The 24,262-nt window shown below is 43.5% G+C and overlaps 2 protein-coding genes and 1 long non-coding RNA gene across 16 annotated transcripts; 2 read left to right on the plus strand and 1 right to left on the minus strand.

The window, feature by feature from the left end:
* Nucleotides 1,059-3,172, plus strand: LOC8068452 (F-box/FBD/LRR-repeat protein At1g13570). Its single transcript, XM_002447144.2, has 3 exons — nt 1,059-2,171; nt 2,254-2,397; nt 2,524-3,172. Exons 1-3 carry the CDS (start codon nt 1,149-1,151, stop codon nt 2,914-2,916), a joined length of 1,560 nt encoding a protein of 519 aa, XP_002447189.1. The 5' UTR covers nt 1,059-1,148; the 3' UTR covers nt 2,917-3,172.
* On the minus strand, nt 4,007-17,548 carry LOC110436355. Of its 10 annotated transcripts, none has more exons than XR_002454247.1 (7): nt 16,009-17,548; nt 14,838-15,927; nt 14,530-14,733; nt 13,857-13,996; nt 7,342-13,612; nt 7,201-7,266; nt 4,007-4,417 (listed from the first exon to the last, which is right to left on the minus strand). It is a non-coding gene; the product is annotated as an uncharacterized LOC110436355 (long non-coding RNA). The 10 variants fall into 10 exon arrangements; XR_002454248.1 differs by having other exon boundaries at nt 7,211-7,266; nt 16,009-17,547; XR_002454249.1 differs by lacking the exon at nt 4,007-4,417 and adding an exon at nt 4,459-4,697 and having other exon boundaries at nt 7,211-7,266; nt 16,009-17,547.
* Nucleotides 18,266-24,040, plus strand: LOC8068453 (FGGY carbohydrate kinase domain-containing protein). 5 transcript variants are annotated; one of them, XM_002447145.2, is made up of 17 exons: nt 18,266-18,385; nt 18,556-18,689; nt 19,302-19,466; nt 20,047-20,126; nt 20,218-20,335; nt 20,432-20,610; nt 21,107-21,189; nt 21,274-21,458; nt 21,565-21,626; nt 21,819-21,927; nt 22,016-22,135; nt 22,265-22,384; nt 22,471-22,591; nt 22,979-23,135; nt 23,212-23,284; nt 23,364-23,491; nt 23,611-24,040. In XM_002447145.2, exons 3-17 carry the CDS (start codon nt 19,400-19,402, stop codon nt 23,731-23,733), a joined length of 1,725 nt encoding a protein of 574 aa, XP_002447190.1. In that variant the 5' UTR covers nt 18,266-18,385; nt 18,556-18,689; nt 19,302-19,399; the 3' UTR covers nt 23,734-24,040. The 5 variants fall into 5 exon arrangements, with proteins under 5 accessions (XP_002447190.1, XP_021319540.1, XP_021319539.1 ...); XM_021463865.1 differs by having other exon boundaries at nt 21,819-21,924; nt 23,611-23,969; XM_021463864.1 differs by having other exon boundaries at nt 19,305-19,466; nt 23,611-23,969.

Consider the following 24,262-nt stretch of genomic DNA (forward strand, 5'->3'; position numbering starts at 1 on the left):
TCTTAGTTCCCATTTCACCCCAAAAAATTATGGGTTTTGGTCCATCATTTTAAATAATAGAACAAACACCATACAAAATTTTTGGCAAAATGATTGTCATTCTCTATTTTGGATTTTGGCTTTAAGAGGCTAAAGAAAAACCCAAAAGAGCCTCAAGAGGCTATAATGAAGACAATAAATTCTGGATTTTGAATAGAACTAAACGTAACCCTAAAAATTTTGGTATTTTTCATTTCATCATTTCAAAGTAGTTAGTATTTTATATTTCATGAGAAACTAAACAGGCCATAAAAGAGAATGAATGTAGTAATTAGCTAAGGGACTCCATTTCACCTTGAATATAGTTATTGTGGTAAATAATAATTGATAATACTTTATTATAACGGAGTAGCATCTCATTATTTTACCAACAGAGTTAATTTACATCACCACCAACAACAAAAAGTAATGACGATGGCATTGTCAAGAAACAAATTTACCTATCGATTTTTCATTCAAATGATAACAGATCTTACCTTCACAAAAAGGATGCACTCTAGACCTGTAGGCTAGTAGACTTTAAATAGGCTATTTTTTGAACAACAAAAGTGTTCGCTAGAGCTCAGAACAAAATTTCACACAACACTTTCGACTTTTTCTTATCTGCATTTTCAGATTTGTAGCTGTAGGGTGAACAAAGACGTGTTTGAAAATTTTCATAATCAAACCAATACTCCCTCTGTTCTAAAAAAAATCCTCACTTTTTGAATGTTCAAACAGTTTCAAGTTTGACTATATTTATATAAAAAATATAAACATTAATAGAACCAAACAAAGTATCACTAAATTAGTTATAAAATGTATTTTTATAAATATATTTAAAGACATAAATATTGATATTGTTTTTAAAAATTAGTTTGAATTTAAGAAAGTTTAACTTACTTGTTAAATCGTACGACGACGTACAGTAAAAAAAAACAAGCGCTTCGAAGAAGGACCGATGGCCATGGCATATATACGGCTTTCTCTGACATGTGGCCCAGCCCAACCGACCGGGTTCCTCACTCGCCTCGCACGCACACGGCACCACCTGTCTGCATCCTTACCAATCCCCCGTCGCAGTCACAAACCCCCAAATTCCAAAACCCTCGCCGGCGGCGACAACGGCCATGGAAATCCGTGTTCCGCCCGTCCCCATGGACCGTCCTACTGTGGCCCTGTGGCGGGACCGGGGCATGAACCCGCAGGTTCTGGAAGACGACACGCGCACCGCGCTCTCCCTCGTCCACTACGTCCTCCCCGAGCAGGCCGTCTCCCACCACGCCACCCTCTCCGCGCTCCCCGCCCCCGACGGCGCCGACCGCATCAGCGGCCTTCCGGACGCGCTCCTCCGCGACATCGTCTCCCGCCTCCCCATCAAGGACGCCGCGCGCACCACCGCGCTCTCCTGCCGCTGGCGAGGCGTCTGGCACTCGACTCCGCTCATCCTCGTCGACGCCCACCTCTTCCCTCCCGGAGGCGACGCCGCTCCGCTCCAGGTCGCGCGCTCCGACGGGCGGGGCGTCGCCTCCGCCGTCTCCCGCGTCCTCGCCGCGCACCCGGGGCCCTTCCGCCACATCCACCTCACCAGCAGCCACATGGAGGCGTTCCCGGGCCTGCTCGCGCGCTGGCTCCAGACCCTCGCCGTCAAGGGAGTCCGAGAACTCGTCCTCGTCAACCGCCCGTGGCCGCTCAACATGGACCTCCCTGCCACGTTCTTCGGCATGGCGACGCTCACCCGCCTCTACCTTGGCCTCTGGAAGTTCCCTGACACGGCCGACCTACCGCGCGCCGTGGCGTTCCCGCACCTAGCTGAACTCGGCCTCTCCTGTATGGGCATTGAGAACCAGGACATGGACTTCGTCCTTGCCAAGAGCCCCGTGCTGAGGTCCCTATGCATCCAAGCTAATATTTTGCTGAGGCGCCTCTGTCTGGTCAGCCGCAGCCTCCGGTGCGTGCAGATCATCGAGAGCATGGAGCTAGAAATAGCCGTGGAGAACGCGCCGCAGCTCGAGAGACTCATCATCTGGTCATCATCGGCTCGTGACGGCTTGCCAAGGAGGGTCAAGATTGGCCATGCCCCTGCGTTAAGGACATTTGGCTATTTGGACCCGAAATGGCACGTGCTACAAATCGGCAACACAGTCATCAAGGTGCATCCAGCACTATGAAGTTCCCAATCGTCAAATTTAATGTCAGTTGTGAACCTGACTCACCAAATTTGCTTCACTGCAGGCTGGGACAGGGGCCAGTCCGAACACCATGGTGCCAAGTGTCAAGACCCTCAGCTTAAGGATGTGCTTTTCAGTCCGCAACAATGCCAAGATGTTGCCGAGCTTCCTCAGATGTTTTCCGAACCTTGACAGGTTGCATCTTGAGGTGAAAACCCCTCACTTAATTCCGCATTAATTAATTTCTATTTTTTTTCACACTGTCATCATCGAATAAATATTGCTTCCCTATCTGTCTAGAGCTGAAGTTTGTGCTGTTTGAACCAATTTACAGTCCAGCAAAACTGATGAGCCCACTGGCAAGCTCAACTTCAAGTTCTGGCAGGAAGCTGGTGCCATCGAATGTGTCCAGTCGCACATTAAGCTGATGATCTTCCGTAACTTCCGAGGGGAGCGTGCCGAGCTGTCCTTCCTCAAGTTCTTCCTGGAAACTGCACGGGTACTCATAAATTTGGTGATTGTGTTTGGCAAAGGAAGTTTCACATCAATGACGGAGGCGCGCTCCAAAGTGGAACCTTTGTTCGCTGCAAAATGGGCCAGTGAAAGCTGCTCAGTGCAGCTCGTTGAGAGTGCATTGAAAGAAGGAGAAGATAAGTGGTTTCTGAACTTCAGAAGAGGATCTGATTTTTCTGTGAGGGACCCGTTTGCTTTCATCTACCAGGATTGAATTAGTGCTCCGTGCATTATCTACAAGGAAGGCACTGTTTTGGGTCGTTGACTTGTGTGTCTGTGTGTGTTTTGAGACTCAGCAGGGTTCTTGGGTTCTGTACTTCTGTTTACATGATTACAAGTATGGCTCTCGTCTCTTTTTCTTTTGCTCTGGTCTGATGTGGATCATGCTACCAGCACCACACAAAATTTCGGCCAAATGATTCACTAGATATTGGTGAGAAGCAGATATATCATCCTTCTCACGCTTTGCTTACTGTCCTGCACTTTCCTTGGTATGCTCCACGGAATATTTGTTCCACCATGATTTCGATTTTCCATCCTGGCTGATTATGCAAATTTAGAAGGTCAATTATCATCAAGGCTCTGTGTGGTCTTTATCGTTTCTGCTAGAGTAGTTTTTTTACATGTGGCAGCACTGCTTACTGCTTTTGATTTTCCAACTTTGTCTATGTGCAGTTATTTTGTGCAATGCAGGTTGATTAATTTGGCCATGAATTCCCTATAGCCAGGCATTGAACCAAGTGAAGTGAACATGAATTTGTATGCCAAACTTTTCTTTTTCTGGTGTAGATGTTAGGAGCCCATGCTTGTCTAGTAGAACCTATAGGAAGGGGTTACCATTGCATCAACGCAGTGGTTTTTACAACTAGGAAGAGCACTCCTGAAGCAGGGTGAGTTTTTTGTTGAAGGACGAAAACAGAAAAGGTAGCAACTAACACGCCGCAGGAAATGTTGAGGTTTGATAGAAAATAGGGTATCAATATGTTCTGCTTTCATTTAAACAAAAGAAGAATGCTTCCAGATGTGCCTAACCATGATTGCAGGACATAGATGAACCTTTATATAAGACAACTGTTTTATGATTATCAAGTCATACAAGAAACAGCTACTTGAATTTGTATTTTGTCTGTTAGTACGTGATTTAAAGCTGATTCTGACACATTTTAAACCACCCATTTTTCATTCTCGATGGTACCTAGTGCACATAGACTCTTCTTTGCAGTTAAGTCCCAAAAAAAATGGACTCTTCTTTGCAGCATCGTATCGCATACATTAGCTACGAGTCTGAGTTTTTGCTAGGAAGGTTGTTTTCTGTTGTCATCTTTTGTTTGCAGCATATATTAGCTATGAGTTTTTGTTTGCAGCATCGGATCGCATACAGAAACAATACAAACTTTATGTATGTTTGAAGGCAGACGATTACTATTAAGTATATGTTTTATTTGATGCCCTGTCTTGCTTCATGGTCTCGCATTCCAAGTCTTCTTATTCCTGCTTCACGGTATGAACTATGCTGTAGCAGGCTAGCAGTAGCAGCAAACTGTTTGTGCTTTACTTCCAAGCTTCATATCACTGCATTTTGTAGCTCTTGAACAGTTGAACATGTGGACAAAAACTGATGCTTCGCATATAACCTCAGCTTTTTTACTTGAATTTTCGGTGCTTTACTTCCTCACTAGTGCATTGCGCGCGCATCTGCGCGCGTCGTGAATCAGCTGGCGAAAATGCAGAAGAGGTGTTTAATATAGATATCTCATACAAAGAAACCAAAATACTTTAGTTCTTTTAAAATGGGCCATAGCATATCATTGTGCATATTCAGTATACATCAAAAGGAGCATGGGTATATATATTTAGAGCGATTACATAAGTTTAGCACTGAATAGATACGGCATACAATGGAAGGCCAAGAATTTGCTTTGTGGAACTATAACACTTGTTGGATAAGGACCGTGGCAAGGCACATGCTGCAAACGCAGAAGCTAATTTTGAGCCCTGAAAGTATGTGGATAATAGGATCATAAGAATATAGTTGCTATCTCAGAAGCATGGAAGTAAACAGAGGGGTAAGCATGTAAAGCATTGAGAATAAGGCTGGGAACATTAGAACCAAACCAAAGTAATACGTGATTATAAAAGCACAAATGGGTGATAATATATGGACGTATGCAATTAGCTCATGAAAACATATGAATAGAGCGCAGCAGCGATGGGACAGCCGAGGAGCCCCCGCGGCTGGTGCCCCCGCCGGCGGGCCTCTGCCATTGCCGCCTCCTAATCTCCTCCTTCCTCCTTCCTCGTCGATTCTTGGGTAAGACCTTCTTCCTCGCCTGCTTGGTTTCTCCCGTTCTCGATGGATCTTCCGGGGTTGTCTTTCGTCTGGGGACTCAAGGTTCAGGCTGCAGTCCTGGCAACTCTCAATCTGCCAATCTCCAATCCAGCTCTGGGCAGAGACTCGTTCTTCCTGGTTGCTTCTTTTGGCAGATGCAAGTTTAAACTTTGCTGTGAGTCAGTGGGTGTCATTCTGCAAGCTACTCTTGGGGGTCTTGCATCAGATTTCAGAGTTTCTCAGTTGGGAGACAGAGTTTTCCGCTTTGTGGTTTCCACGAGAGCTGTGGGTTTCTATGTCCGAGATCTTCAGAGCTTTGAGTGCAAACTTTACAAAGTTTCCTTTCATCTCTGGGGGAATGGTGGCCCTAACTGGAAGAGAGAGTTCAGTTTGTTCTCAAGAGAAGAAGAAAGTTCCTGGGAGCACGTTATCCCGACCACAAAAACAAGAAAAACCTTTGCTGAGATAGTGAAAGGCCCTCCTCTTTCTGGCGCCAACTCGATCCCATTGGGACGAAGATCAGTTTTCAGTAGACTCCGGTGGCCGGAGTTGGAAAAGACGAGAGCACCGCCGTTGCCAGCTTCCAAGGCCAAGGTCAGGGCCACCGCTCAGAGTTCAAACTCAAATTCGAATTTGAATTCAGCCAGAAACACAATCTTCTGCCCAAGATGTTTGTCTCCTGACCACCAGAGGCACCGCTGCAATCAGCCTATCCGTTGTCGTGCCTGCATGAAGACTGGTCACGTAGCAGCATTCTGCATGGCTGTGCCTGCTCGCCCGAGGAGACAGGATCCTTCTCCCCCAGATTTGGTTCTGAACAAGGATCACTGGGCTCAAGGTTTCAAGGTGGCCGCCACAGGAAAAGGCCAGTTTAATAAAGGAAAAGCTTTAGAGGTCGACATAACGGCCTGGTTCCGACCTGCTATTGGGCCGAATTGCTCCAGCACATCTCAACCAGGATCTCTACAAGATGTGCTCAGAAGCTGGAATCCCGGGTGGGCTCCTGGGAATCCGCCCATCTCTGTTCCTTGGGTGCTCCCTGATAAGCAAAGTGAGGTGGCCCTGGAAGCTGAAGAGGCGCACGACCCTAAGCGGTGGACGCTTTGCATTAATCAGTCGGTCGTCTACCCTCCTTCCTCCTCTGTTCCCGTGCAAGAACAACAGGAGCACCAGGAAAATCAAGAAAACCCCAGCGCAAACAAACCTACACCAGCTCAATCTGCGCCGCTTGCTTCACCAATGGCCTTCCAACGCTCTGACCCTCGTCCTTTCATCCCTCAGAATCTGCAATGGATGGAAGTGGAGAACAGGGTGCCAGTTGTCAGGGCGGTGGTTTCCTCGAGGCCTCCGCTTAGGAATGAAGACCTCGCGATCGTCACCATCGATCATCTGCCTGGTAATGCCATTCACTTTGATGCTGTTGAAGAAGTTCTAGCTGAGTTCTTTCTTGAGCGGAGAATACATGTCAAGGAAATCCAGCCTTCTACGCTGGGTCAAGCTCTGGTAAGATTTCACCATAGGATTGATAGAGACAATCTGGTGAGCTTAGGTCCTATTCCTTACCTAGATGTGCACTTCACCTTTACGGAGCACAACAAAGGTAGGAACTGGCGTAGGGCCTACTTCAACACTGAGGTATGGTTGATGCTCATGGAGTTCCCGGCTGATTATTGGGAAGATGGATACATCCAGAATGCTATTTCATCGTTTGGGAAACTTCTGCACTGGAGGAATGATAGGAGCAGGATGGTAAGATTGATTCTCAAGGCCAGAGTCCTTGACCTACAGTCGGTCCCTCAGTTCATCGTGCTATCAGATTCTCTGGGATTAGAGAGTGACTCTTGGACAGTGCAATGTGAGGTCCTTCAAAGCAGATTGTTGGGTGATGGACCACAGGATGAGGATCCTTTGCCAGTCGAACCTTTCCCAGTAGGGGCACCATTTGACTTCTTTGGTCTCGGCCAACCTGGTAATGGACCCTTTCAGATCCAGGAAAATGAGCAAGAGCAGATTCAGAATCAGCAACAAGTTGAACCACAAGCTCAAGATGGGGATAATGCTGACAATGCTGCCTGGGAACTCTGGCCTCAGCCTCAACAGCAACAATTGCAGGTTCCTGTCCAAGTACCCAACCTGAATCTGGAAGCAGAACATGTGATAAATATTGACCTGAATCTACCTGGGGGGAGGAGGACCCAATGGAGGTTATTGTAAACCCAGCAAATCAGCTAAATCCTGCAGAATTCATGGAACTAAATGATTTAATCAACAATGATAGTGATGAAGAGGTTCAAATTCAACAGATACCACCTCAAGACCCTGGGCAAGAAATTGAAGAAATTCAGCAGATGCCTCTGCAGGCTCTTGAGCAGCCACCTCCGCAAGTTCATCTTCACCAGCCAGTGTTGAATAACCAGCTGAACTTGAACCTGATGGCTGAAGAACAACATCTCATGAATATTGCAGACTTAGAAATGCAGGACTTCCAGATTGACCCTGTAGAGCTGGAACAAAATGAGGAACTTTTGGAAGTAAACGAGCTGGCTCCTGAGCTCCATATCCCTAATGAAAATATTTTTGATATGGAGGGACCAGCTCAACACAACTTACAAATTGAACCAGTTGCTCTGCACCTTGCTGGGCCTCATGTCATTTTAGAAGCCCATGAACCAGCTCAAAATGAGTTGGGCCTTGGCCTTCCTGCAAACCTTGAGGCCCATGAACATGCACCTGCAGAAGAAAATGAAATACCTGAGGACCAGATGGTTTATCAAAATCTCCAGGTTGGAAGGGCCCTGCTGTTTGGCCCAGAGGCTGATCCTGTCTGGGCTCAAAGAAGCAGAACTGCTGAGGCAACCAGACTTTGGGCTAGATTCTTTGCTCAAGGTAATGCTAATCACCTACATTTAGCTGTTCCTTCGGGATGGGTTAATTTTTTCACTGCCATGCTTCTATCTCCAAGTCTGTTCAATTGGGCAAAAGATTTTCTATCCTCAAAAGCTGCAGATTGTCTGAGGGTTGGTGATGGGGTTGTGGACTTTCATGTGCCTCAACAGTGTCCTCAATACACTGCTTGTGTTGCAGCACCCAAGACTAAGTTAAGCTCACTGGAAGAAGATGAGGAAGTGGGAAAACGGCTTCAGGAGCCCAAGTCCACTCCCAAGAAAAGGGGACCCAAGAGGACCTGCCCAGTTGTGGAAACAGAGCTCAGAAGGAACAGCAGAGGAAAGCAGGTGAACAATGGAACCAGAAGAGGCATCTGTTCTGATAAAAAGTGTTTCTTCTGCCTCCCTAATCCTCCTACCTTGTCCAAGCAGGTAATCAAGAGACTTGGAAAGGAGCTTGGTGAACTGGAAGATGAACAATTGACTGATGAAGCCCTGCTAAAAAAGAAGGAACAAAAGAAGATAGGGCAGAAAAAGAAGATGGAAGAAGGGGAGGAGGAGCCAAGAAAGAAAGGCAATGGAGATGAAGGACCAAAGAACCCAAAGAAGAAGAACGGTGACAAGAGTAACTGAGTACTTGAGGGTGCCTAGAAGTAGTGGGAACCCCCTATTTTGTCTAGTCTTCTACTTCCCTCGACGGTTTATGGAGGGGGAAAACATAAGAACTTGTATTTTGAAGTGCAACTCTAGTTGTTTGGTTGTCTCTTTGATCTCCTTGTCTCTGGACAAGACAAACTCAGACTCACAGATGTTGCTGGATAATTTGCGGTTTGTGTTTTCCTCTTACCTACTGTGTGGGTGCTTTGATGCTGAGTTTGTAGAGCTTCTGAATGATAATTCTGTTGGATCTCATATATCACAAACCTGTGAGCAAGTGATAAAGGTTGATACTTGTTCGGGCTGTAGAACAAAAGAGGCAATCTTTCTGACGCCTAGCCTAAAAACTAACCTCTCATGTGACAAATGAATCACAATCACAATAGGAATTGGAAGATCTTGAGCTGGAATGTTAGGGGCATAAATTCTAGAGATAAATGGAATATAATCAGGGACAGGATTGTGGAATCTGAGTGTGACATTCTGTCTTCAGGAGACTAAGAAAGATGAGTTTGACCAGTCCTTTCTCAGAAATATTTGCCCACCCAGTTTCGATAGCTTTGAATTTCTCCCATCAGTAGGCGCCTCAGGGGGGATAATTACAATATGGAAAGGAAGATTATTCAGTGGGGAAATGATTTTAATAATGAGTTTGCCATCTCTGTGGAAATTAACTCTAAAATGAGTGATGACAGTTGGATCTTAACTAATGTCTATGGCCCGCGTACACCAGAAGGAAAGCAGAATTTCACTGACTGGCTCAGGCAGATTCAAATGCCTGAGGACAGGGAATGGATAGTCTTGGGTGATTTCAATTTGATCAGGAAGCCGGAGGACAGAAATAGGGGAGAAGGAAACATGGCTGAAATGTTCATGTTTAATGATACCATCAGTCACCTGGGAATCAATGAAATAACACTACAGGGAAGAAAATACACATGGTCCAACATGCAGCCGAACCCTCTCTTAGAAAAGCTTGATTGGATCTTCACTTCAAATGCCTGGACTCTAAAGTATCCTGATACATCTGCAAAAGCTCTGAACAGAAGCCCCTCTGATCATTGCCCATGTTTGGTCCAGATATCTACTCAAATCCCGAAGCCCAAAGCCTTCAGATTCGAGAACTATTGGCTTCAAATGCAGAACTTTCAAGAAATCTTGAGCAGCAGCTGGAACAGTCCCCTAGCACAGTTGGACCCTGCCAGGACACTTACTGCTAAATATAAACGATTGAGGAAAACTCTGAAGGAGAAACAAGCCTCCCTGTCCAATCTAAAGACTGTTATCCAAAATGTGAAAAATATCATACAGTTCTTGGATGTCATTGAAGAATACAGAGATCTTAGTCTGCCAGAGTGGAACTTTAGATCTTCACTGAAGGAGAAATTATTTATGCTTTTGGATCAGCAGAAAACCTATTGGAAACAAAGAGGCAACATTAAATGGGTGAAGCTAGGGGATGCAACAACAAAATTCTTTCATGCAAATGCCACAATAAGAATGAGAGGAAATCTTATCAGACATTTGGAAAGGGAGGATGGCTACCTTGCAAGCACACACAGAGAGAAGGAGGAGATGTTATGGAAGGAGTACAAGGAAAGACTAGGCAAATCAGAGTTTGACAGGTTTGGATTTGAGTTAGAATATCTGCTACAAACTAGGGATGACCTTTCTTGTCTGGAGCTGCCTCTCAGTAATCATGAGATAGAGGCAGTCATCAAGTACCTCCCTAATGACAAATCCCCAGGACCCGATGGATTCACTAATGAGTTCCTAAAAGCCTCATGGGGAACTGTAAAAGAAGATTTACTTAAATTTTGTGACTCCTTCTTTAGTAATGAAGTCTGCCTGAGAAGCATCAATACCTCTTTCATTACCCTTGTCCCAAAAGTGCATGATCCCAGAACTGTCACAGACTTCAGGCCCATATCACTGCTAAATTCCTCCCTCAAGCTAGTGACAAAGATAATGGCAAACAGGTTGCAGCCAGTGATAACCAAACTTGTGCACAAAAATCAATATGGGTTCATCAAGCATAGGACAATTCAGGACTGTGTGGCCTGGGCCTTTGAATATCTCCACATGTGCCATCACTCAAAAAAAGAAATAGTGGTCATTAAGCTTGACTTTGAAAAAGCTTTTGACAAAATGGAACACCAAGCAATCATCAACATCCTGCAAGCTAAAGGTTTTGGAGAAAGGTGGATTGGATGGGTCAGAGCCCTGTTCACTTCTGCTACCTCCCAAGTTCTATTGAACGGATCCCCTGGAAAGACCATTCATTGTCTAAGAGGGGTCAGGCAGGGTGACCCTCTCTCCCCTCTACTCTTTGTGCTTGCAGCTGATCTTCTTCAGTCTCTGATTAACAAGGGAAAGGACTTGGGGCTCCTGTCATTACCAATACCTTTGCAAACGAATCCTGACTTCCCAGTGGTCCAGTATGCTGATGATACACTTATAATTCTAGAAGGTGACACAAGACAACTCCTGTTTTTAAAGTCAGTAATCAACACCTTCTCAGAAGCAACAGGTCTCAAGGTCAATCTGAAGAAATCAATGATGCTGCCTATCAACATCAACGATCAGAAGTTGGATCATCTGGCCAACACCTTTGGTTGTTCCAAAGGCTCCTTCCCTTTTACTTATTTGGGCCTCACAAAGCCAGTGATTCAGGACTACTTGCCTCTGATAAATAAGTGTGAAAATAGGCTTGGAGGTGTATCAGCCCTTCTTTCACAAGCTGGCAGACTGGAAATAACAAATGCTGTCATGACGGCCCTCCCAACTTTTTACCTATGTTCTCTTGAGATCCCTGGGACAGTGATTAAGCGAATTGATTCTTTTAGGAAGAACTGTCTTTGGAGAGGAAGCGATGTGAATGGGAGAAAACCACCTCAAGCAGCTTGGACCCTAGTTTGTCAACCCAAAGAACAGGGAGGCCTAGGAGTAATTGATCTGGGGAAACAAAACAAGGCACTCATGATGAAGAATTGGGATAAGTTCTTAAATAAGAGGGATATACCCTGGGTACAAATGATTTGGGAAAAATATTACAGAAATGATAAACTTCCAGGGAGGACCAGAAAAGGCTCATTTTGGTGGAGAGACAATCTCAAACTACTACTGCATCAGTACAAGGAATTTGCTTCCATAGCCCTTAGAAATGGTGAAAGCACTCTATTCTGGGAAGACAAGTGGAATAATCGGGAGCTCAAAGCCACAATGCCAGAACTTTTCTCTTTTACAAAAAAACAATATATTTCTGCCAAGAAAGTACTTGAATGTAGTAATTTATCACAGCTGTTCCACCTGCCCTTATCTGTTCAGGCATATCAGCAACTTCAGCAACTCTTAGTCATTCTACAAAGATTTCCTCATACTCAAGAAAAGGATGTCTGGAGCTATACCTGGGGAGAGAGGTTCCACTCCAACAGAGCCTACAAACTTCTAATGGGTCATTCCCAGATCCATGATTCCTATAAGTGGCTATGGAAATCAAAATGCCAACCAAAACACAAGGTGTTCTTTTGGCTACTGTTGAAAGATAGACTGAACACAAGAAACATACTAAGGAGGAAGAATATGGAGCTTGCATCCTTTGACTGTGTCTTCTGTGTTAACAGTACGGAAGAAACTGCACAACACCTGTTCCTTCAGTGCCCCTTTGCCGGTCAATGCTGGGACAATATCCAGATTGAAGCACCTATGAACACCAATTTTCCTGAGGCTGTCTCCCAGATCAAGGATCAAATACAATCCAGTTTTTTCATGGAAACAATTATCCTGATGTCATGGTCCATCTGGAAAACAAGAAACAACCAGATCTTCGAAGGAATTCCACCGTCTATAGGATCAGCAAACTTCTTTTCAGGAAAGAACTGCTCTTGCTCACGCATAGAGTCAAAGATCAGCATCTACAAGTTCTTGAAGCATGGATTCAGTCTCTTTCTTAGTTTTCTTCTTTTTGTTTCCTTCTTCTTTCTCCACCTTTTTACTCTTCTTCCTTTCTTTCTTTGTTCCCTAGTGTACCTGTATCTGTGTACCCCCTTTTTCTCTATGAATAAACTTTCACTGTAGGGGCCAAAGCCCCTCCAGATTTCTCAAAAAAAAAAACATATGAATAGCATTAGAGAACATTCATTTGGAATCTATAAAAACAGGGAAGTGCAACACCATTTCCACTAAGGGCGAATTTAAGTCAATACTCCAACAAATGAGTAAGGACAAAAAACAGAATAAGCAAGGAAGAGGCGAACCTCAACAATGGATAGACAGATCGGTTAGTAGGCACTACAGGCGAGCAAAAGAGCAGAGAATCCAACATAGTCACTGCACGGTAACCTATTAAGTAACTGCATGCACACATATTTGAGAGAATGATGGACGCAGCAGCAACTCCATATTACCGGTCGTCATGATGTTGTTAGCACTGAACCTGGCCCGCTATTTTTGCCGCTATAGCCCGAAATAGCTTGAAAAAAATTGTGCCGCTATTTGTGTTCATGCACAATTTTGTCGCTATTTTGCCGCTAAAGTACGCTAATTATGGTTTATAAAACGCTAAACACCTTGGCCTTAGCTCGCTATTTAAAACATGGATCCATACAGATACTAACATTGTAGGCTTAAATAAGATAAACAACAAATAAGCAGCAAACAGTGGACTAAATATAAAGATTTCAGTCTTTTTCAGAATTTTAAAAATAGAAGTAGAACAATGGACTTGCAGTTTGTGGGAATACTGGATAGATAATGGCATGATAAAAACAACAGCGTGGTAGGTTACATGTGAAGGCCTTGTAATTGCAGACTGAAAAGGAGAAAATCCTCGGCTTAATTTGATTGTGTTGCTACCAAGCATAGGACCTATATCAAAAAGAAACCAAAGCCTCCCAGGCATCATCCACTCAAAATTATCAATCGTCACTTCCTGAGGAAGGTTTAGCATGATTACATACCGGTGTAACTCCTTGGAGGTGAACCCTTACTGCAAATAGGTTAGAAGTTTGAAATTTTTGAATGGTGTTAATTGCTGGTCCCTGTAAAATAGATAAGGTAATTAATTAAGCCATGACATGTGTGAAACACACCGATGCAATAATCATAGCATCCACCATACTGCATTAAAAAGTCACAATACAAGGGCGCCAACATAGTTAGTGATGCCAGTAGCCAAAAATATGAACTAATAAAAAGACAAGCAAGAAATGGAGGTGGCAATAAAACACGACAATATACTTTTTCATGTATGGGGACACAGATCTTTAGATAGTTCTATCCTACCAGATCTTCGATGGGAAGTGCACCACGAGAATTGTGCCAGAACTCAAAAGTTGGTTAAGCAATCTCAAATAATCATCATCTAAACAAGGAGGACAGCCATTTGGTAGTTCCTGGAGTTTCTGAAATATGCATCCCTTAGCCTGTACACCACATGGATAGTTTATCATTACCGATGACTGTGAAATATTTAAGGAATTTAGGGCATGCTTGGAACGTAACAATGCAACAGAGATTTCACAAGGAAGGTGGCAATAAAACATGCCAATATATTTTTTCATGCACGGCGAATACAATATTTAGATAGTTCAATTTTACCTGGTCGTCAATGAAAAACAGCAGCACAAGAACTGCGGCAGAACACATGATGCAGGTTAAGTAATCTCAAACAGTGATCATCTAAACCAGGAGGGCAACCAGCCAACCATGTTACAGCGTATGGAGTTTCTTAAAAATGGCTAACTTTACCTATATAGCACAGGGATAGTCCCATTACTTAAATTTGTGAAATCTTTAAGCAATTTAGGACATGTTTGTAATGTATTTGACAAGAAATTCCATGGGGTCAATCTGAACCTATAGTTCAAATGGACTAATCTCTCAACAACAGAAAGGAAAAACTTGGTCGGAACTAACAGAGAATCAATAGGTTCAGTATTTATTCTGGTGGCCTCACCCGCATGCAGACATCCATGGTCTACTCCAAACTGCTTCCCTCATATTTCCAACTTCTTCAGCACACGAAGTTCATAAGAACTATCCATGGATTTCGATACCATCAGAGTTGAGAAGTCTTTCGATTTCTTGCATATGTGATCGAAACTGTGTTGTCTGTAGCACTTTTGCATCCTACCTCTGCTGGTCCAGGATCCGATGAAGCCTGCATATGTAAGCAAGATAATGCACATTTTAAGTAGCTAATAATAAATTTTGAGATTTCAAGTCATGGAGCACAAATGAAGCAGAGTGTATTTAGTTATATACTGTTTGCACTCTGTAGCAGTGTCTTACATACATATTCTTCTTCAGGCAGTAGATCAAAGGTTGGGAGCTGCCTATAATTATGAAAATAGTACATTACAAACCAAGGTTCAGGAAACATGACTTGAGTAAATAGACTAAGTACTTCTTTTGGAACAAAAATGATAGGAGCCCTGCCATTGATCTAAGAAAGAAAACAGTGTTCAAAACCCATACTATAGATTCACTGAGGTGGACATGGAAAAATGAAGCGCTAATACATGGTTGTATCTTGCAAGGTAGGGAGACTGGAGAATTTACAATCAAGGAGAGGGAACTGGGCTATTGCTTATGGCAGAAATTGACCAAGAGAAAGGAGTGCGCATAATGTAGATGATAAAGCTACTCATTCGTAGCTATACGAATCAAAGAAGGAAGCCAACAATAGTTATAGTTCAAAAATTAGAGAAAGAATCAAATAAAAATACATTGATAATGAATAAGGTCCATGACTCCATGTAATAGATCACTGAAACCTTTTGAGAGGCATTCGCTACTTGACTGTCTTCAAAGATAGTCAAACACAACTGGATCGTGAGAACCGTTACCAATTTCAAAATATGATAAAATGATGGTTCTAGAAATTAAGTCATAGCTTATTATACAAATTAACCAAACAAAGTTACGGACATTGTACATGCATAGTTTACATACTTTGTTTTTTTTCACGAATGGGGGTTAAGCCCATATTTCATTAAGACGAAAGAAGTTTTCTGACAAATTTAAGAAGAAGCAGAGGCAAATATTTATGTAATAGTTTTAGTGAAGCACAACGCACATTGTAAACCATTTAGTAGCAACTTCTTTGCTAAGAAGGGAACCAACAGGAATAAAACATTGCAATGTAGCTTCATAACTGATTGTCTCAATATCACAGTAGGCATGCTTGCTGTATAGAACTAAATAAAATATTATTTACTTTGGTAAATAGTTTCACCACAATAGGAAATCATGGCAACTTTTTTCCTGTTAGAAGTGAAGGACATGAACAGGGAGCATACCATCAATTCCAAAAGCCTAAATCATTCAGGTACCTGAGTACGAACATAGGGACCTGAAAAGGGAACACTTTGAATTTAGTCCACCACTGCGTGCATGCTGCTGTTGGTACCCACAATAAGCAAAGAAATCTTACCAAGTACCAGCCAAGCATCACAATTGCTCCCAAAAATATCAACAAAAACATTAATTGGGCGAAGATAAAAGCAAGTAGAGCACAAGCAAGCACAAGATTCATACCCGAAGAAATCAAAGAAATAGATAAACAGAAAGTGATTGCACACAACCAAAGTGTATGCCAATGTAATCATTGGGATAGGGCATGTGCTCAGAAGAAATAGTATGTCATCACAGGCAATGCTCATACGTAACAAACAGGCAAAGCAAAAAAATTATCACAGGCAATGGCAACACAACCTCAGATCTCATAACCAAGAGCAAATTTCAGCCGCATAGTATGTGACAAAACAGATGAGGCAGGAATAGATGCAAGAAAACATAGACAACCAATTGACCATTGCCTCTGCTATCATGGGACAGCTAGAAAGAGTTGGCAAAAATAGCACCAACACTGACCATGGTGATTGCCTAAGTTGTCGATATAGAAAAAAGATGTAAGAGGAAGAGTGATCTTAGGTCATGAGCATTGCCTCAGGCATCTAAAGACATCAAGATGTAACCTATGGAAAGGTACATAATGATCATTACATGGAACACAAATAAACCTAATTTATGGTGCAATTATCATAGCAGTAGCCCATTCCCTCAATTGTAGATCTAAATCATACTCATCATCACACATGGCTAAAATGCAAACAATGAACCCAAAAACATCAGTACTGCAGTGCAGATAGTGTGAAACCAATATTAGTGCCATGGTCATGTGCTCAGAGTTCAGGACTTACAGTGGAAGCTGTAAAAATTAAGCATAGCTAGGAAGTAAACCCAAAGAAGCATTAGAAATCACAGGAGGAGGTATTTGGTAACGAAATCAGCTGAATCAGCTGCAGCGTTTATCAACCAGAGGATAGCAAATCAAAGTGCTGAAAACATTTGAGGAGACGTGGCCAGGGGTTCTTTGGAGGAGCTGCACGGGTTTGTAGGGGATAACAACAACAATTAACAATAACCATGTGTAGATTGGTGCGAGAATAGAATGAAAACACCACATCTACGGTGATATCCCACATCAGGAGAGAGGGGGAAGGAAAGGAGGGAGGAAGGGAAAGAGAGGAAGAGTAAACCAGCGAGTGGATGGATCGAGGGAGAGGAGAGCCGCGCTGCCTGTGTGCAGGAGCTCACGTGGAGGGAGGCAACCGTGGGCAACAACGGTGTCCGCCCATGTCGCGCCGCCGCGCAGGACCCACACCACCCGCGTCACGCTCTGCGAGGAGCCATGTCACAGGGCTAGGCCGCGTGGGGTGGAGGAGAAAGGAGGGGGTCGTGGGTCGTCGGTGCTGCAGCTGCCACCTGATGAAGGGCCGAAACCCTAGGTTGGGTTTGTGCCGTCCCAGGACCGGAGAGGGCGTCACGATGGTCGGCAGCGACGACGAAGGTGGGGAACGACGACGGCACTACCGAGCGCGGCCTCGGCGCGATGCTGGAGACGGAAGAGTCGGGAAGGAGACGAGAAGTATCGGGAAGGAGGGTGAGAAGCCAGGAAGCCAGACATATATATTTGACTGGGCAGCTACGCAGCGGAAGCTGTAAAGATCAGCCATAAGCAGGAACCAGCTCATGACAAAATCACCTGAATCAGCTACAACCTTTGTGAACCACAGGATATAAGAAATCAAATGGCTGAAAACTTTTTAGGAGACGTGGCCGGTGGTTCCTTGGAGGAGCCGCACGGGTATTCTAGGGGTTAACTAGATCTAATCGGTATTTCTTGAAGTAACATTTGGTCTGTACTTGCGTGTTCCAACATAATATATAAATGGCCAGCAGGATGTATGAACAGATCATAAATTTGGCATAAGTACGAACAAACCCTGAACTGAAACTGTACTTTGCTAGATTCTGCTTGACTGCTTTTGCGCGAGGGGTTTGGTATAATGGTATCAGGTGGCTCAGCGGCGGATAAATTGCCGTAGATACAGATAACAGATCCCTGCTCCATGGTGGTATTTAGCTGGATTCAGCCATGGGAAGCTACGACTCCAAAAATAATCACACACAAAGGTCAGCTGGTATGCTGCTGGAAGATTTTAAAGGAGAGAAATAAACGTGTTTGATGGGCACCCAAGCACAATTTGCTCATGGTCATGCTAGTTGCGGGCCTGCGGCGTACGCAGGACCAGAGGCCCATCCCTTCAAAAAAAAAGAAGGACCAGAGGCCCAGCCCAAAGGAGCTAAAAAAACCCGCTATCCTATCCTGTATTCCTGTCTCTTCTGTCTGCTGTCTTCACCGCTCTCGTTCTCAAGTCAGTCGACCGGCCACATCAGACCTGGAGGGCCACGGGTCACCGGCGGCTGGTCGCCCGGGGACGTGGCAGCACGCGATCTCGATCCTGGTGAGCACCTCCCCCCTCTGTCCTCTTCGTTCCCCCCGACCCCGAGCGCCACCTGGGCCGGCCGGCCGGCCGGCCAGATCGGACGCAACTCTGCGGCACACGCATGAGCACCACTCCTCCCCGCCTCTGGCGCTCTTCTTTTCCCTCCCAATCTCTAATCCCTCTTCCAGTTTGCGTGCTGCAGTACCGGCACCTCGGTCATCTCCTCCCGTTGCCGCTGAGATGGAGTGGCGAAATCACGGCATACGGCTGCGGCACTGCAGCGCCCAACCCCAAGTCTGAATTTCCCAAGGCCAAGCCCGAGGTATGTAAACGCTAATCCCAAACGAGCTGCTCAACTGCACTGAGCTCGCAATACCTGACCAAGTATTTCCTTTGTCGTATTAGTGTGGCGACTAGCGAAACTAAATCTGTACCAGTCCTAAGCAACGCACAAACTTTGAAATAGCAATAGTTTCTTGCGAAATATACTTCACGTGACAAAATAAACCTAAAAGGTTTCTAAAACTCTGTTGTGATGGACTGATGGTTATATTGTCCTACAAGATGGCCTAGCTGAGTTTGGGAGTAAAATTTCATACAGATCAATCATGGCCATGAACTCTGAACTTGTGGAGCCCTTTTCTATTAGATCACCCCCTCAGTAGTGTTCACCAAGGGCTTGTTTGATACAGCTTAGGGGTCTTTGATTTCACCTGCTCTTGCCAATATCGCATAGCAGTGACAGCTCCGGTTCCTAGCAACACAAAATGAAATGGGGGATAGGCGGGAGCAGAGGAAGCCAGATATTTTGGGCTTTTTATCGACTCTTGCTACATCATACTACAGTAGTAGAGCTGAAGTCTCGCTAAGGCCTAAGCCCTGTCAAACAAGCCCTAACTTTTTTCCTCGTTATATGTTTTCTGACGGTGAACAGTAGGCCACACCCACGTGGGCACCCTTGGCCACGAACTCTGACCGCTCCCCTGCTCTGCTTGTCTGCCACTGCCGTCCCACCAGCCCGTGGATGCCACCATGCCCCGCGGCAGTGCCGCCTCTGTGTTCCTTGGTGTCGATGTTGGTACTGGCAGCGCTCGTGCAGGTTCGCCCCTCGATTCTCAACTTAAAAGTATCCTCCTTTTCTTTTGAGGATTTCTCTCCATTTTTGTAACTTTCGCTGTTTTATTATTAAATTAGATCAGTATGCTAGTATGATTAACTTTTCCTCAAGTTGGATGTATAAATCTGAGTAATTTGCTGCTTTCTAGGGGTATTTGGAGTCCAAGGTTATTGGTTGTCCACTGATGAATAAATGGTCGTTCTTCAGTTCTTGAGAGAAAGCTTGTTGTTAGTTACTCCAACAGAGTAATCTAGGATAGGCATTTTAAACAATTTATTGGAGACCTACTTAGGATAGATGTATAGATACCTGCATAGAGAACACTTTTCAGTCATGACACGCTTGATGTCTTAAAAGAAAATACAGTACTTTACATATAACCAATTTATACGACACCCTTTGTTTTGTAAGTCAACCACCAACCCATGTAATTTCATCCATCTGATCTTGTTGTAAAGGAGTTGTACATATGGGTTGTACTTGTACACATATTAGGTCATGTGGAGGCGTAATAGGTAACTATTTCAATTTGTAACATTTTCTCTCTTTGGTCAATTTTTAGGTCTCTTTGATGAAAAGGGCAAGTTGCTGGGGTCGGCTAGCAGCCCTATACAGATATGGAAAGAGAAAGACTGTATTGAGGTTTGTAACAGTTCTTGCACATGCAATGTATGCATGATTAGTTGATGAATCAAATACTGTTTTACCATAACCAGTTTTTTTTTATGCCCAGCAATCATCAACTGATATCTGGCATGCAGTCTGTGCTGCGGTGAAATCCGCATGCTCACTGGCAAATGTTGCTCCTGAGGATGTTGCCGGCCTTGGCTTTGCTGCCACTTGCTCCCTTGGTTTGCCTCTAATACCATAGTACCTTGCACATTCTCATCTTATTGTGTAGGCTGTAGAGGGAAAATATTTACATTTAAGTAGGATGCTTCTTGCAGTTGCTGTCGATGCTGATGGTTCCCCTGTTTCGGTTTCTTTGAGTGGTGATACAAGGAGGAATATCATTGTGTGGATGGACCATAGAGCTGTGAATCAGGCAGAGAGAATCAATGCTACCAATTCGCCAGTACTGCAATACTGCGGTGGGGGTGTTTCCCCAGAAATGCAGGCTCCAAAGGTTGGGGTGTAAGATCATGTACATTTCATGCTTATGGCATACCATGCATGCATGCAAGCTTTTGGCATCCTGGTTCACCATCGGTAGACAATAAACAGTAAACACTATTAGTTGCTGCAGCTAGCTGGAAATACCAGCCACTGTGCTGATCATCAGATATAATTTCTTGTCACCCTTCAATCTTAGAAGTTCAGCTTGAATGTCTCAGTAAGTCAGAGTACTAGCATCACCCATTGCGAATTGTGATGTGATCAATATTCTGACTTACCTACATTAGATTTGCTGAATGAGTGGATGTGTTGCTCAGAAAGCGATGTACATGGATAATGCTTTGTGAAGTTCACTGTAGTTAATGCTGTTCTTTATCGTTTTGAACATGTATTCTTAGTCTTCACATTTGATCTTTAGTTGTACTGAAAAATGGTGAAACAATTGGTGGCATGCAACATCAATTCATCTCTGTTGCTAGTGTCATGTTTTGACTGTGCATTTGCAGCTCTTATGGATGAAGGAAAATCTTCAAGAGTCGTGGTCTATGGTTTGTAGGTGGATGGACCTAAGTGACTGGTTAGCATATAGGTGAATCCCTACCTTTGTTTGATTTTACTGTACCCTGGTGAATTGCTATCATAATATACTCTATTCTGGTACTCTCTTTTTTAGAGCAACAGGTGACGACACTCGCAGCTTATGCACAACTGTCTGCAAATGGACATATCTTGGACATGCACACATGGAGCAGTGGAAGGAATCTGATTCACGTGATATGGAGGCTTGCGGATGGGACAATGTTTTTTGGGAAGAAATAGGGTTGGGAGACCTCGTGGAAGGAAATTGTGCAAAAATAGGTGAATAATAGTCTTATTCCTTTCTGTACTGAAATTGGTGCATTTATAGGTAAATTGTTTGTTGACTACTCTGATACATCATTATGGTATTATGCAATGTAAACAGGACGCAGTGTCGCTTTTCCTGGTCATCCTCTTGGTTCTGGTTTGACACCTACTGCTGCAAAGGCAAGCAACTTCCTTGTGCTCAGTATCTTTATGTAGTATGGTTTAAGCTTACTTTATGATAACCTGTATCATATACAAGACATTGCAATCTAGTTGTATAGGTGTTTTTTCTACAATATGTTTAAACAAGACGTTCCTATGCTGTCAATGTCTGTTGTTCATGATTTGATGTTGGTAACCTTTAAATTCCAGGAGTTAGGCTTACTTCCTGGTACTCCTGTTGGAACTTCACTTATTGATGCTCATGCTGGTGGAGTTGGAGTCATGGAAAGCGTTTCAGATGCAGGATCTAAAGCTGGTTGTCAGTGATGAGTAATTTTGTGTTTTGCTAGAGAATTTGCTTTCAAAACTTTGTGTATGTTATATATATTCTAACATGTTTTTAACAGTGTCCGATGAAGATGCAATATGTCACCGGATGGTATTGGTATGTGGGACATCAACATGCCACATGGCTGTTTCAAAGAACAGATTGTTTATACCTGGTGTCTGGGGGCCGTTCTGGTCTGGTACAGCTGCTTTCTCAAATATATATTTTTTATTTTTCTCAATAACAAATTCAACCAGCATTTATGTTGTTTTTTTACTCTCTATTGTGCTTCCTTTTGGCTAATATTACATTGTGCTTCCAAATTCAGCAATGGTACCTGAGTTTTGGCTCACAGAAGGTGGCCAAAGTGCAACTGGCGCTCTACTCGATTACATTATTGAAAACCATGTTGCCTCTCCTCTTCTTTCTAACCATGCTGCTTCTCAAAGTATGTTTCATGTACTCTCAAGGACGTTATCTTTGTAGCTATCTGAACCCAGAAAAAAGAACTTAACTTTTTGCTCAAATTACCAGGTATATCCATATTTGAGCTACTGAACAAGATGTTGCTTTCTATGTCACATGAGCAGAATAGTCCGTTTCTTTCTGCATTAACTCAAGACACCCATGTACTTCCGGATTTTCATGGAAATCGGTAAGAAATAGACAGTACATAATTACTTATTTAGTGCATAACAATATTCTAAATGTTGGTAATATCCAACATCTACAGTTGCTCTCTTTCACCTGTTGGTGAGAACTTTTGGCATTACATTAAATTTTGTACAATGTACGTATCAAATTTGCAGCAAGATGCTTTTCTTCTGTTTGCCATCATAATTAGATGGCCAACAAACAGTACAACAGAATGAAACAGCTAAAGCAGAAAGGCATCATATATTTCTATACATCACAATCACACCAGAATGGTGGCATAGCATACTGTTTATGTTGTTTCATGAAATCTAACTGAAAATTGCAGAGAAATAATCTTTAAGTGGTACACTTCCAATGTGTTTGACTTGAATGCAAACTATTATAGGTCTCCTGTTGCTGATCCAAAATCCAAAGGAGTGATTTATGGCTTGACACTTGATACAAGTGAGAAGCATTTAGCTCTTCTGTACCTAGCAACAGTTCAGGGTATTGCTTATGGCACTCGTCATATTGTGGAGCATTGTAATGCTCATGGCCACAAGGTACTTATTAAGGACTTCATCAGATTGGTATAGTTCTGCTTGCCAAGATTACTCATATTCCCTTTTTATATAATAGATAGACACACTTCTTGCTTGTGGGGGACTTGCAAAGAATTCTGTGTATATCCAAGAGCATGCAGATATTACCGGTAAGTCCTATCTTCTTGCAATCATGCCTCTCCAGCCTCATCCCTCTCTGATGTATCATCTTTTGCATGCACTCTGCAGGATGTCCTATAATACTTCCTAGAGAGAATGAGTCTGTGCTTTTGGGTGCTGCTGTTCTGGGTGCTGTTGCTGGCAAGAAGTTTCTGGGTGTTCGTGATGCAATGAAGGCGCTTAATGCAGCAGGGAAGGTATTTCCCATTATCTTTCTTCAATTGGGCTCCATGCTGCTCATTAAACACTGCATAAATTCTTAACTTGGATCTTTTTTGTGGCTGCTGGTTATGACTCGAATATATTTGTTTTTCAGGTCGTAAATCCATCTTCAGATCCTAGGGTGAAGAAATACCATGATGCAAAATATCAGATATTCAGGTCCCTGTATGAGCAGCAACTCTCTCATCGCTCGACCATGGCACAAGCATTGCAATAGGGCTGTATGGTCACTTTGGCTCTTCACTCTTGGTTATTAATACCCTTGTTTTCATGGCAATGTTTTATTGGCTTATTTACATGTAATCAATGTCGCCTTGAGTGATAGAAGCCATGATAAGATGCATGTATAAATATAAGAAAACTGGTAAGATGATCTTTTCACTGGAATGTGAAATCTCCAAGTTCGTGCAATGTTAATAAAAGAAAAGGAGCTTGATAAGCGCTCAGCATGTACATTTGGAGGTTCTGGAATCAATAAAAATGTATCTCATGGTTATAATGCATATGGAAAAGTTGTCTTGTCATTATGTGTGCCCGATTTTGTTGCAAGTTACAACACAATCAGTGCTGAACATGCATGGGCAAGGACGCTGACTTTAGTCCTGCTCAGTTTGATCATCTTCTGTTGCCTGGAGGCATTCTTTGGCCTCTAAGATGTGTTCTGTGTTGGCATCCAAATCAGATGGGCTGCCAGGTTGTTGTACAACACTAAGCCAGCTTGATAGGCTTTTGCAGAACTGCTCACA

The sequence above is a fragment of the Sorghum bicolor genome, chromosome 6, assembly GCF_000003195.3.
Source record: "Sorghum bicolor cultivar BTx623 chromosome 6, Sorghum_bicolor_NCBIv3, whole genome shotgun sequence".
NCBI classification, from domain to species: Eukaryota; Viridiplantae; Streptophyta; class Magnoliopsida; order Poales; family Poaceae; genus Sorghum; species Sorghum bicolor.

Excerpts from the sequence above, each read along its gene's own strand:
- LOC8068452 (XM_002447144.2), top strand. The coding sequence starts at position 1,149 with ATGGAAATCCGTGTTCCGCCCGTCCCCATGGACCGTCCTACTGTGGCC. Across the intron at positions 2,172-2,253 it reads TCGGCAACACAGTCATCAAG|GCTGGGACAGGGGCCAGTCC; the intron begins GTGCATCCAGCA and ends GCTTCACTGCAG. Across the intron at positions 2,398-2,523 it reads TTGACAGGTTGCATCTTGAG|TCCAGCAAAACTGATGAGCC; the intron begins GTGAAAACCCCT and ends ACCAATTTACAG.
- LOC8068453 (XM_002447145.2), top strand. The coding sequence starts at position 19,400 with ATGCCCCGCGGCAGTGCCGCCTCTGTGTTCCTTGGTGTCGATGTTGGT. Across the intron at positions 19,467-20,046 it reads TACTGGCAGCGCTCGTGCAG|GTCTCTTTGATGAAAAGGGC; the intron begins GTTCGCCCCTCG and ends GTCAATTTTTAG. Across the intron at positions 21,190-21,273 it reads AGTGACTGGTTAGCATATAG|AGCAACAGGTGACGACACTC; the intron begins GTGAATCCCTAC and ends TCTCTTTTTTAG.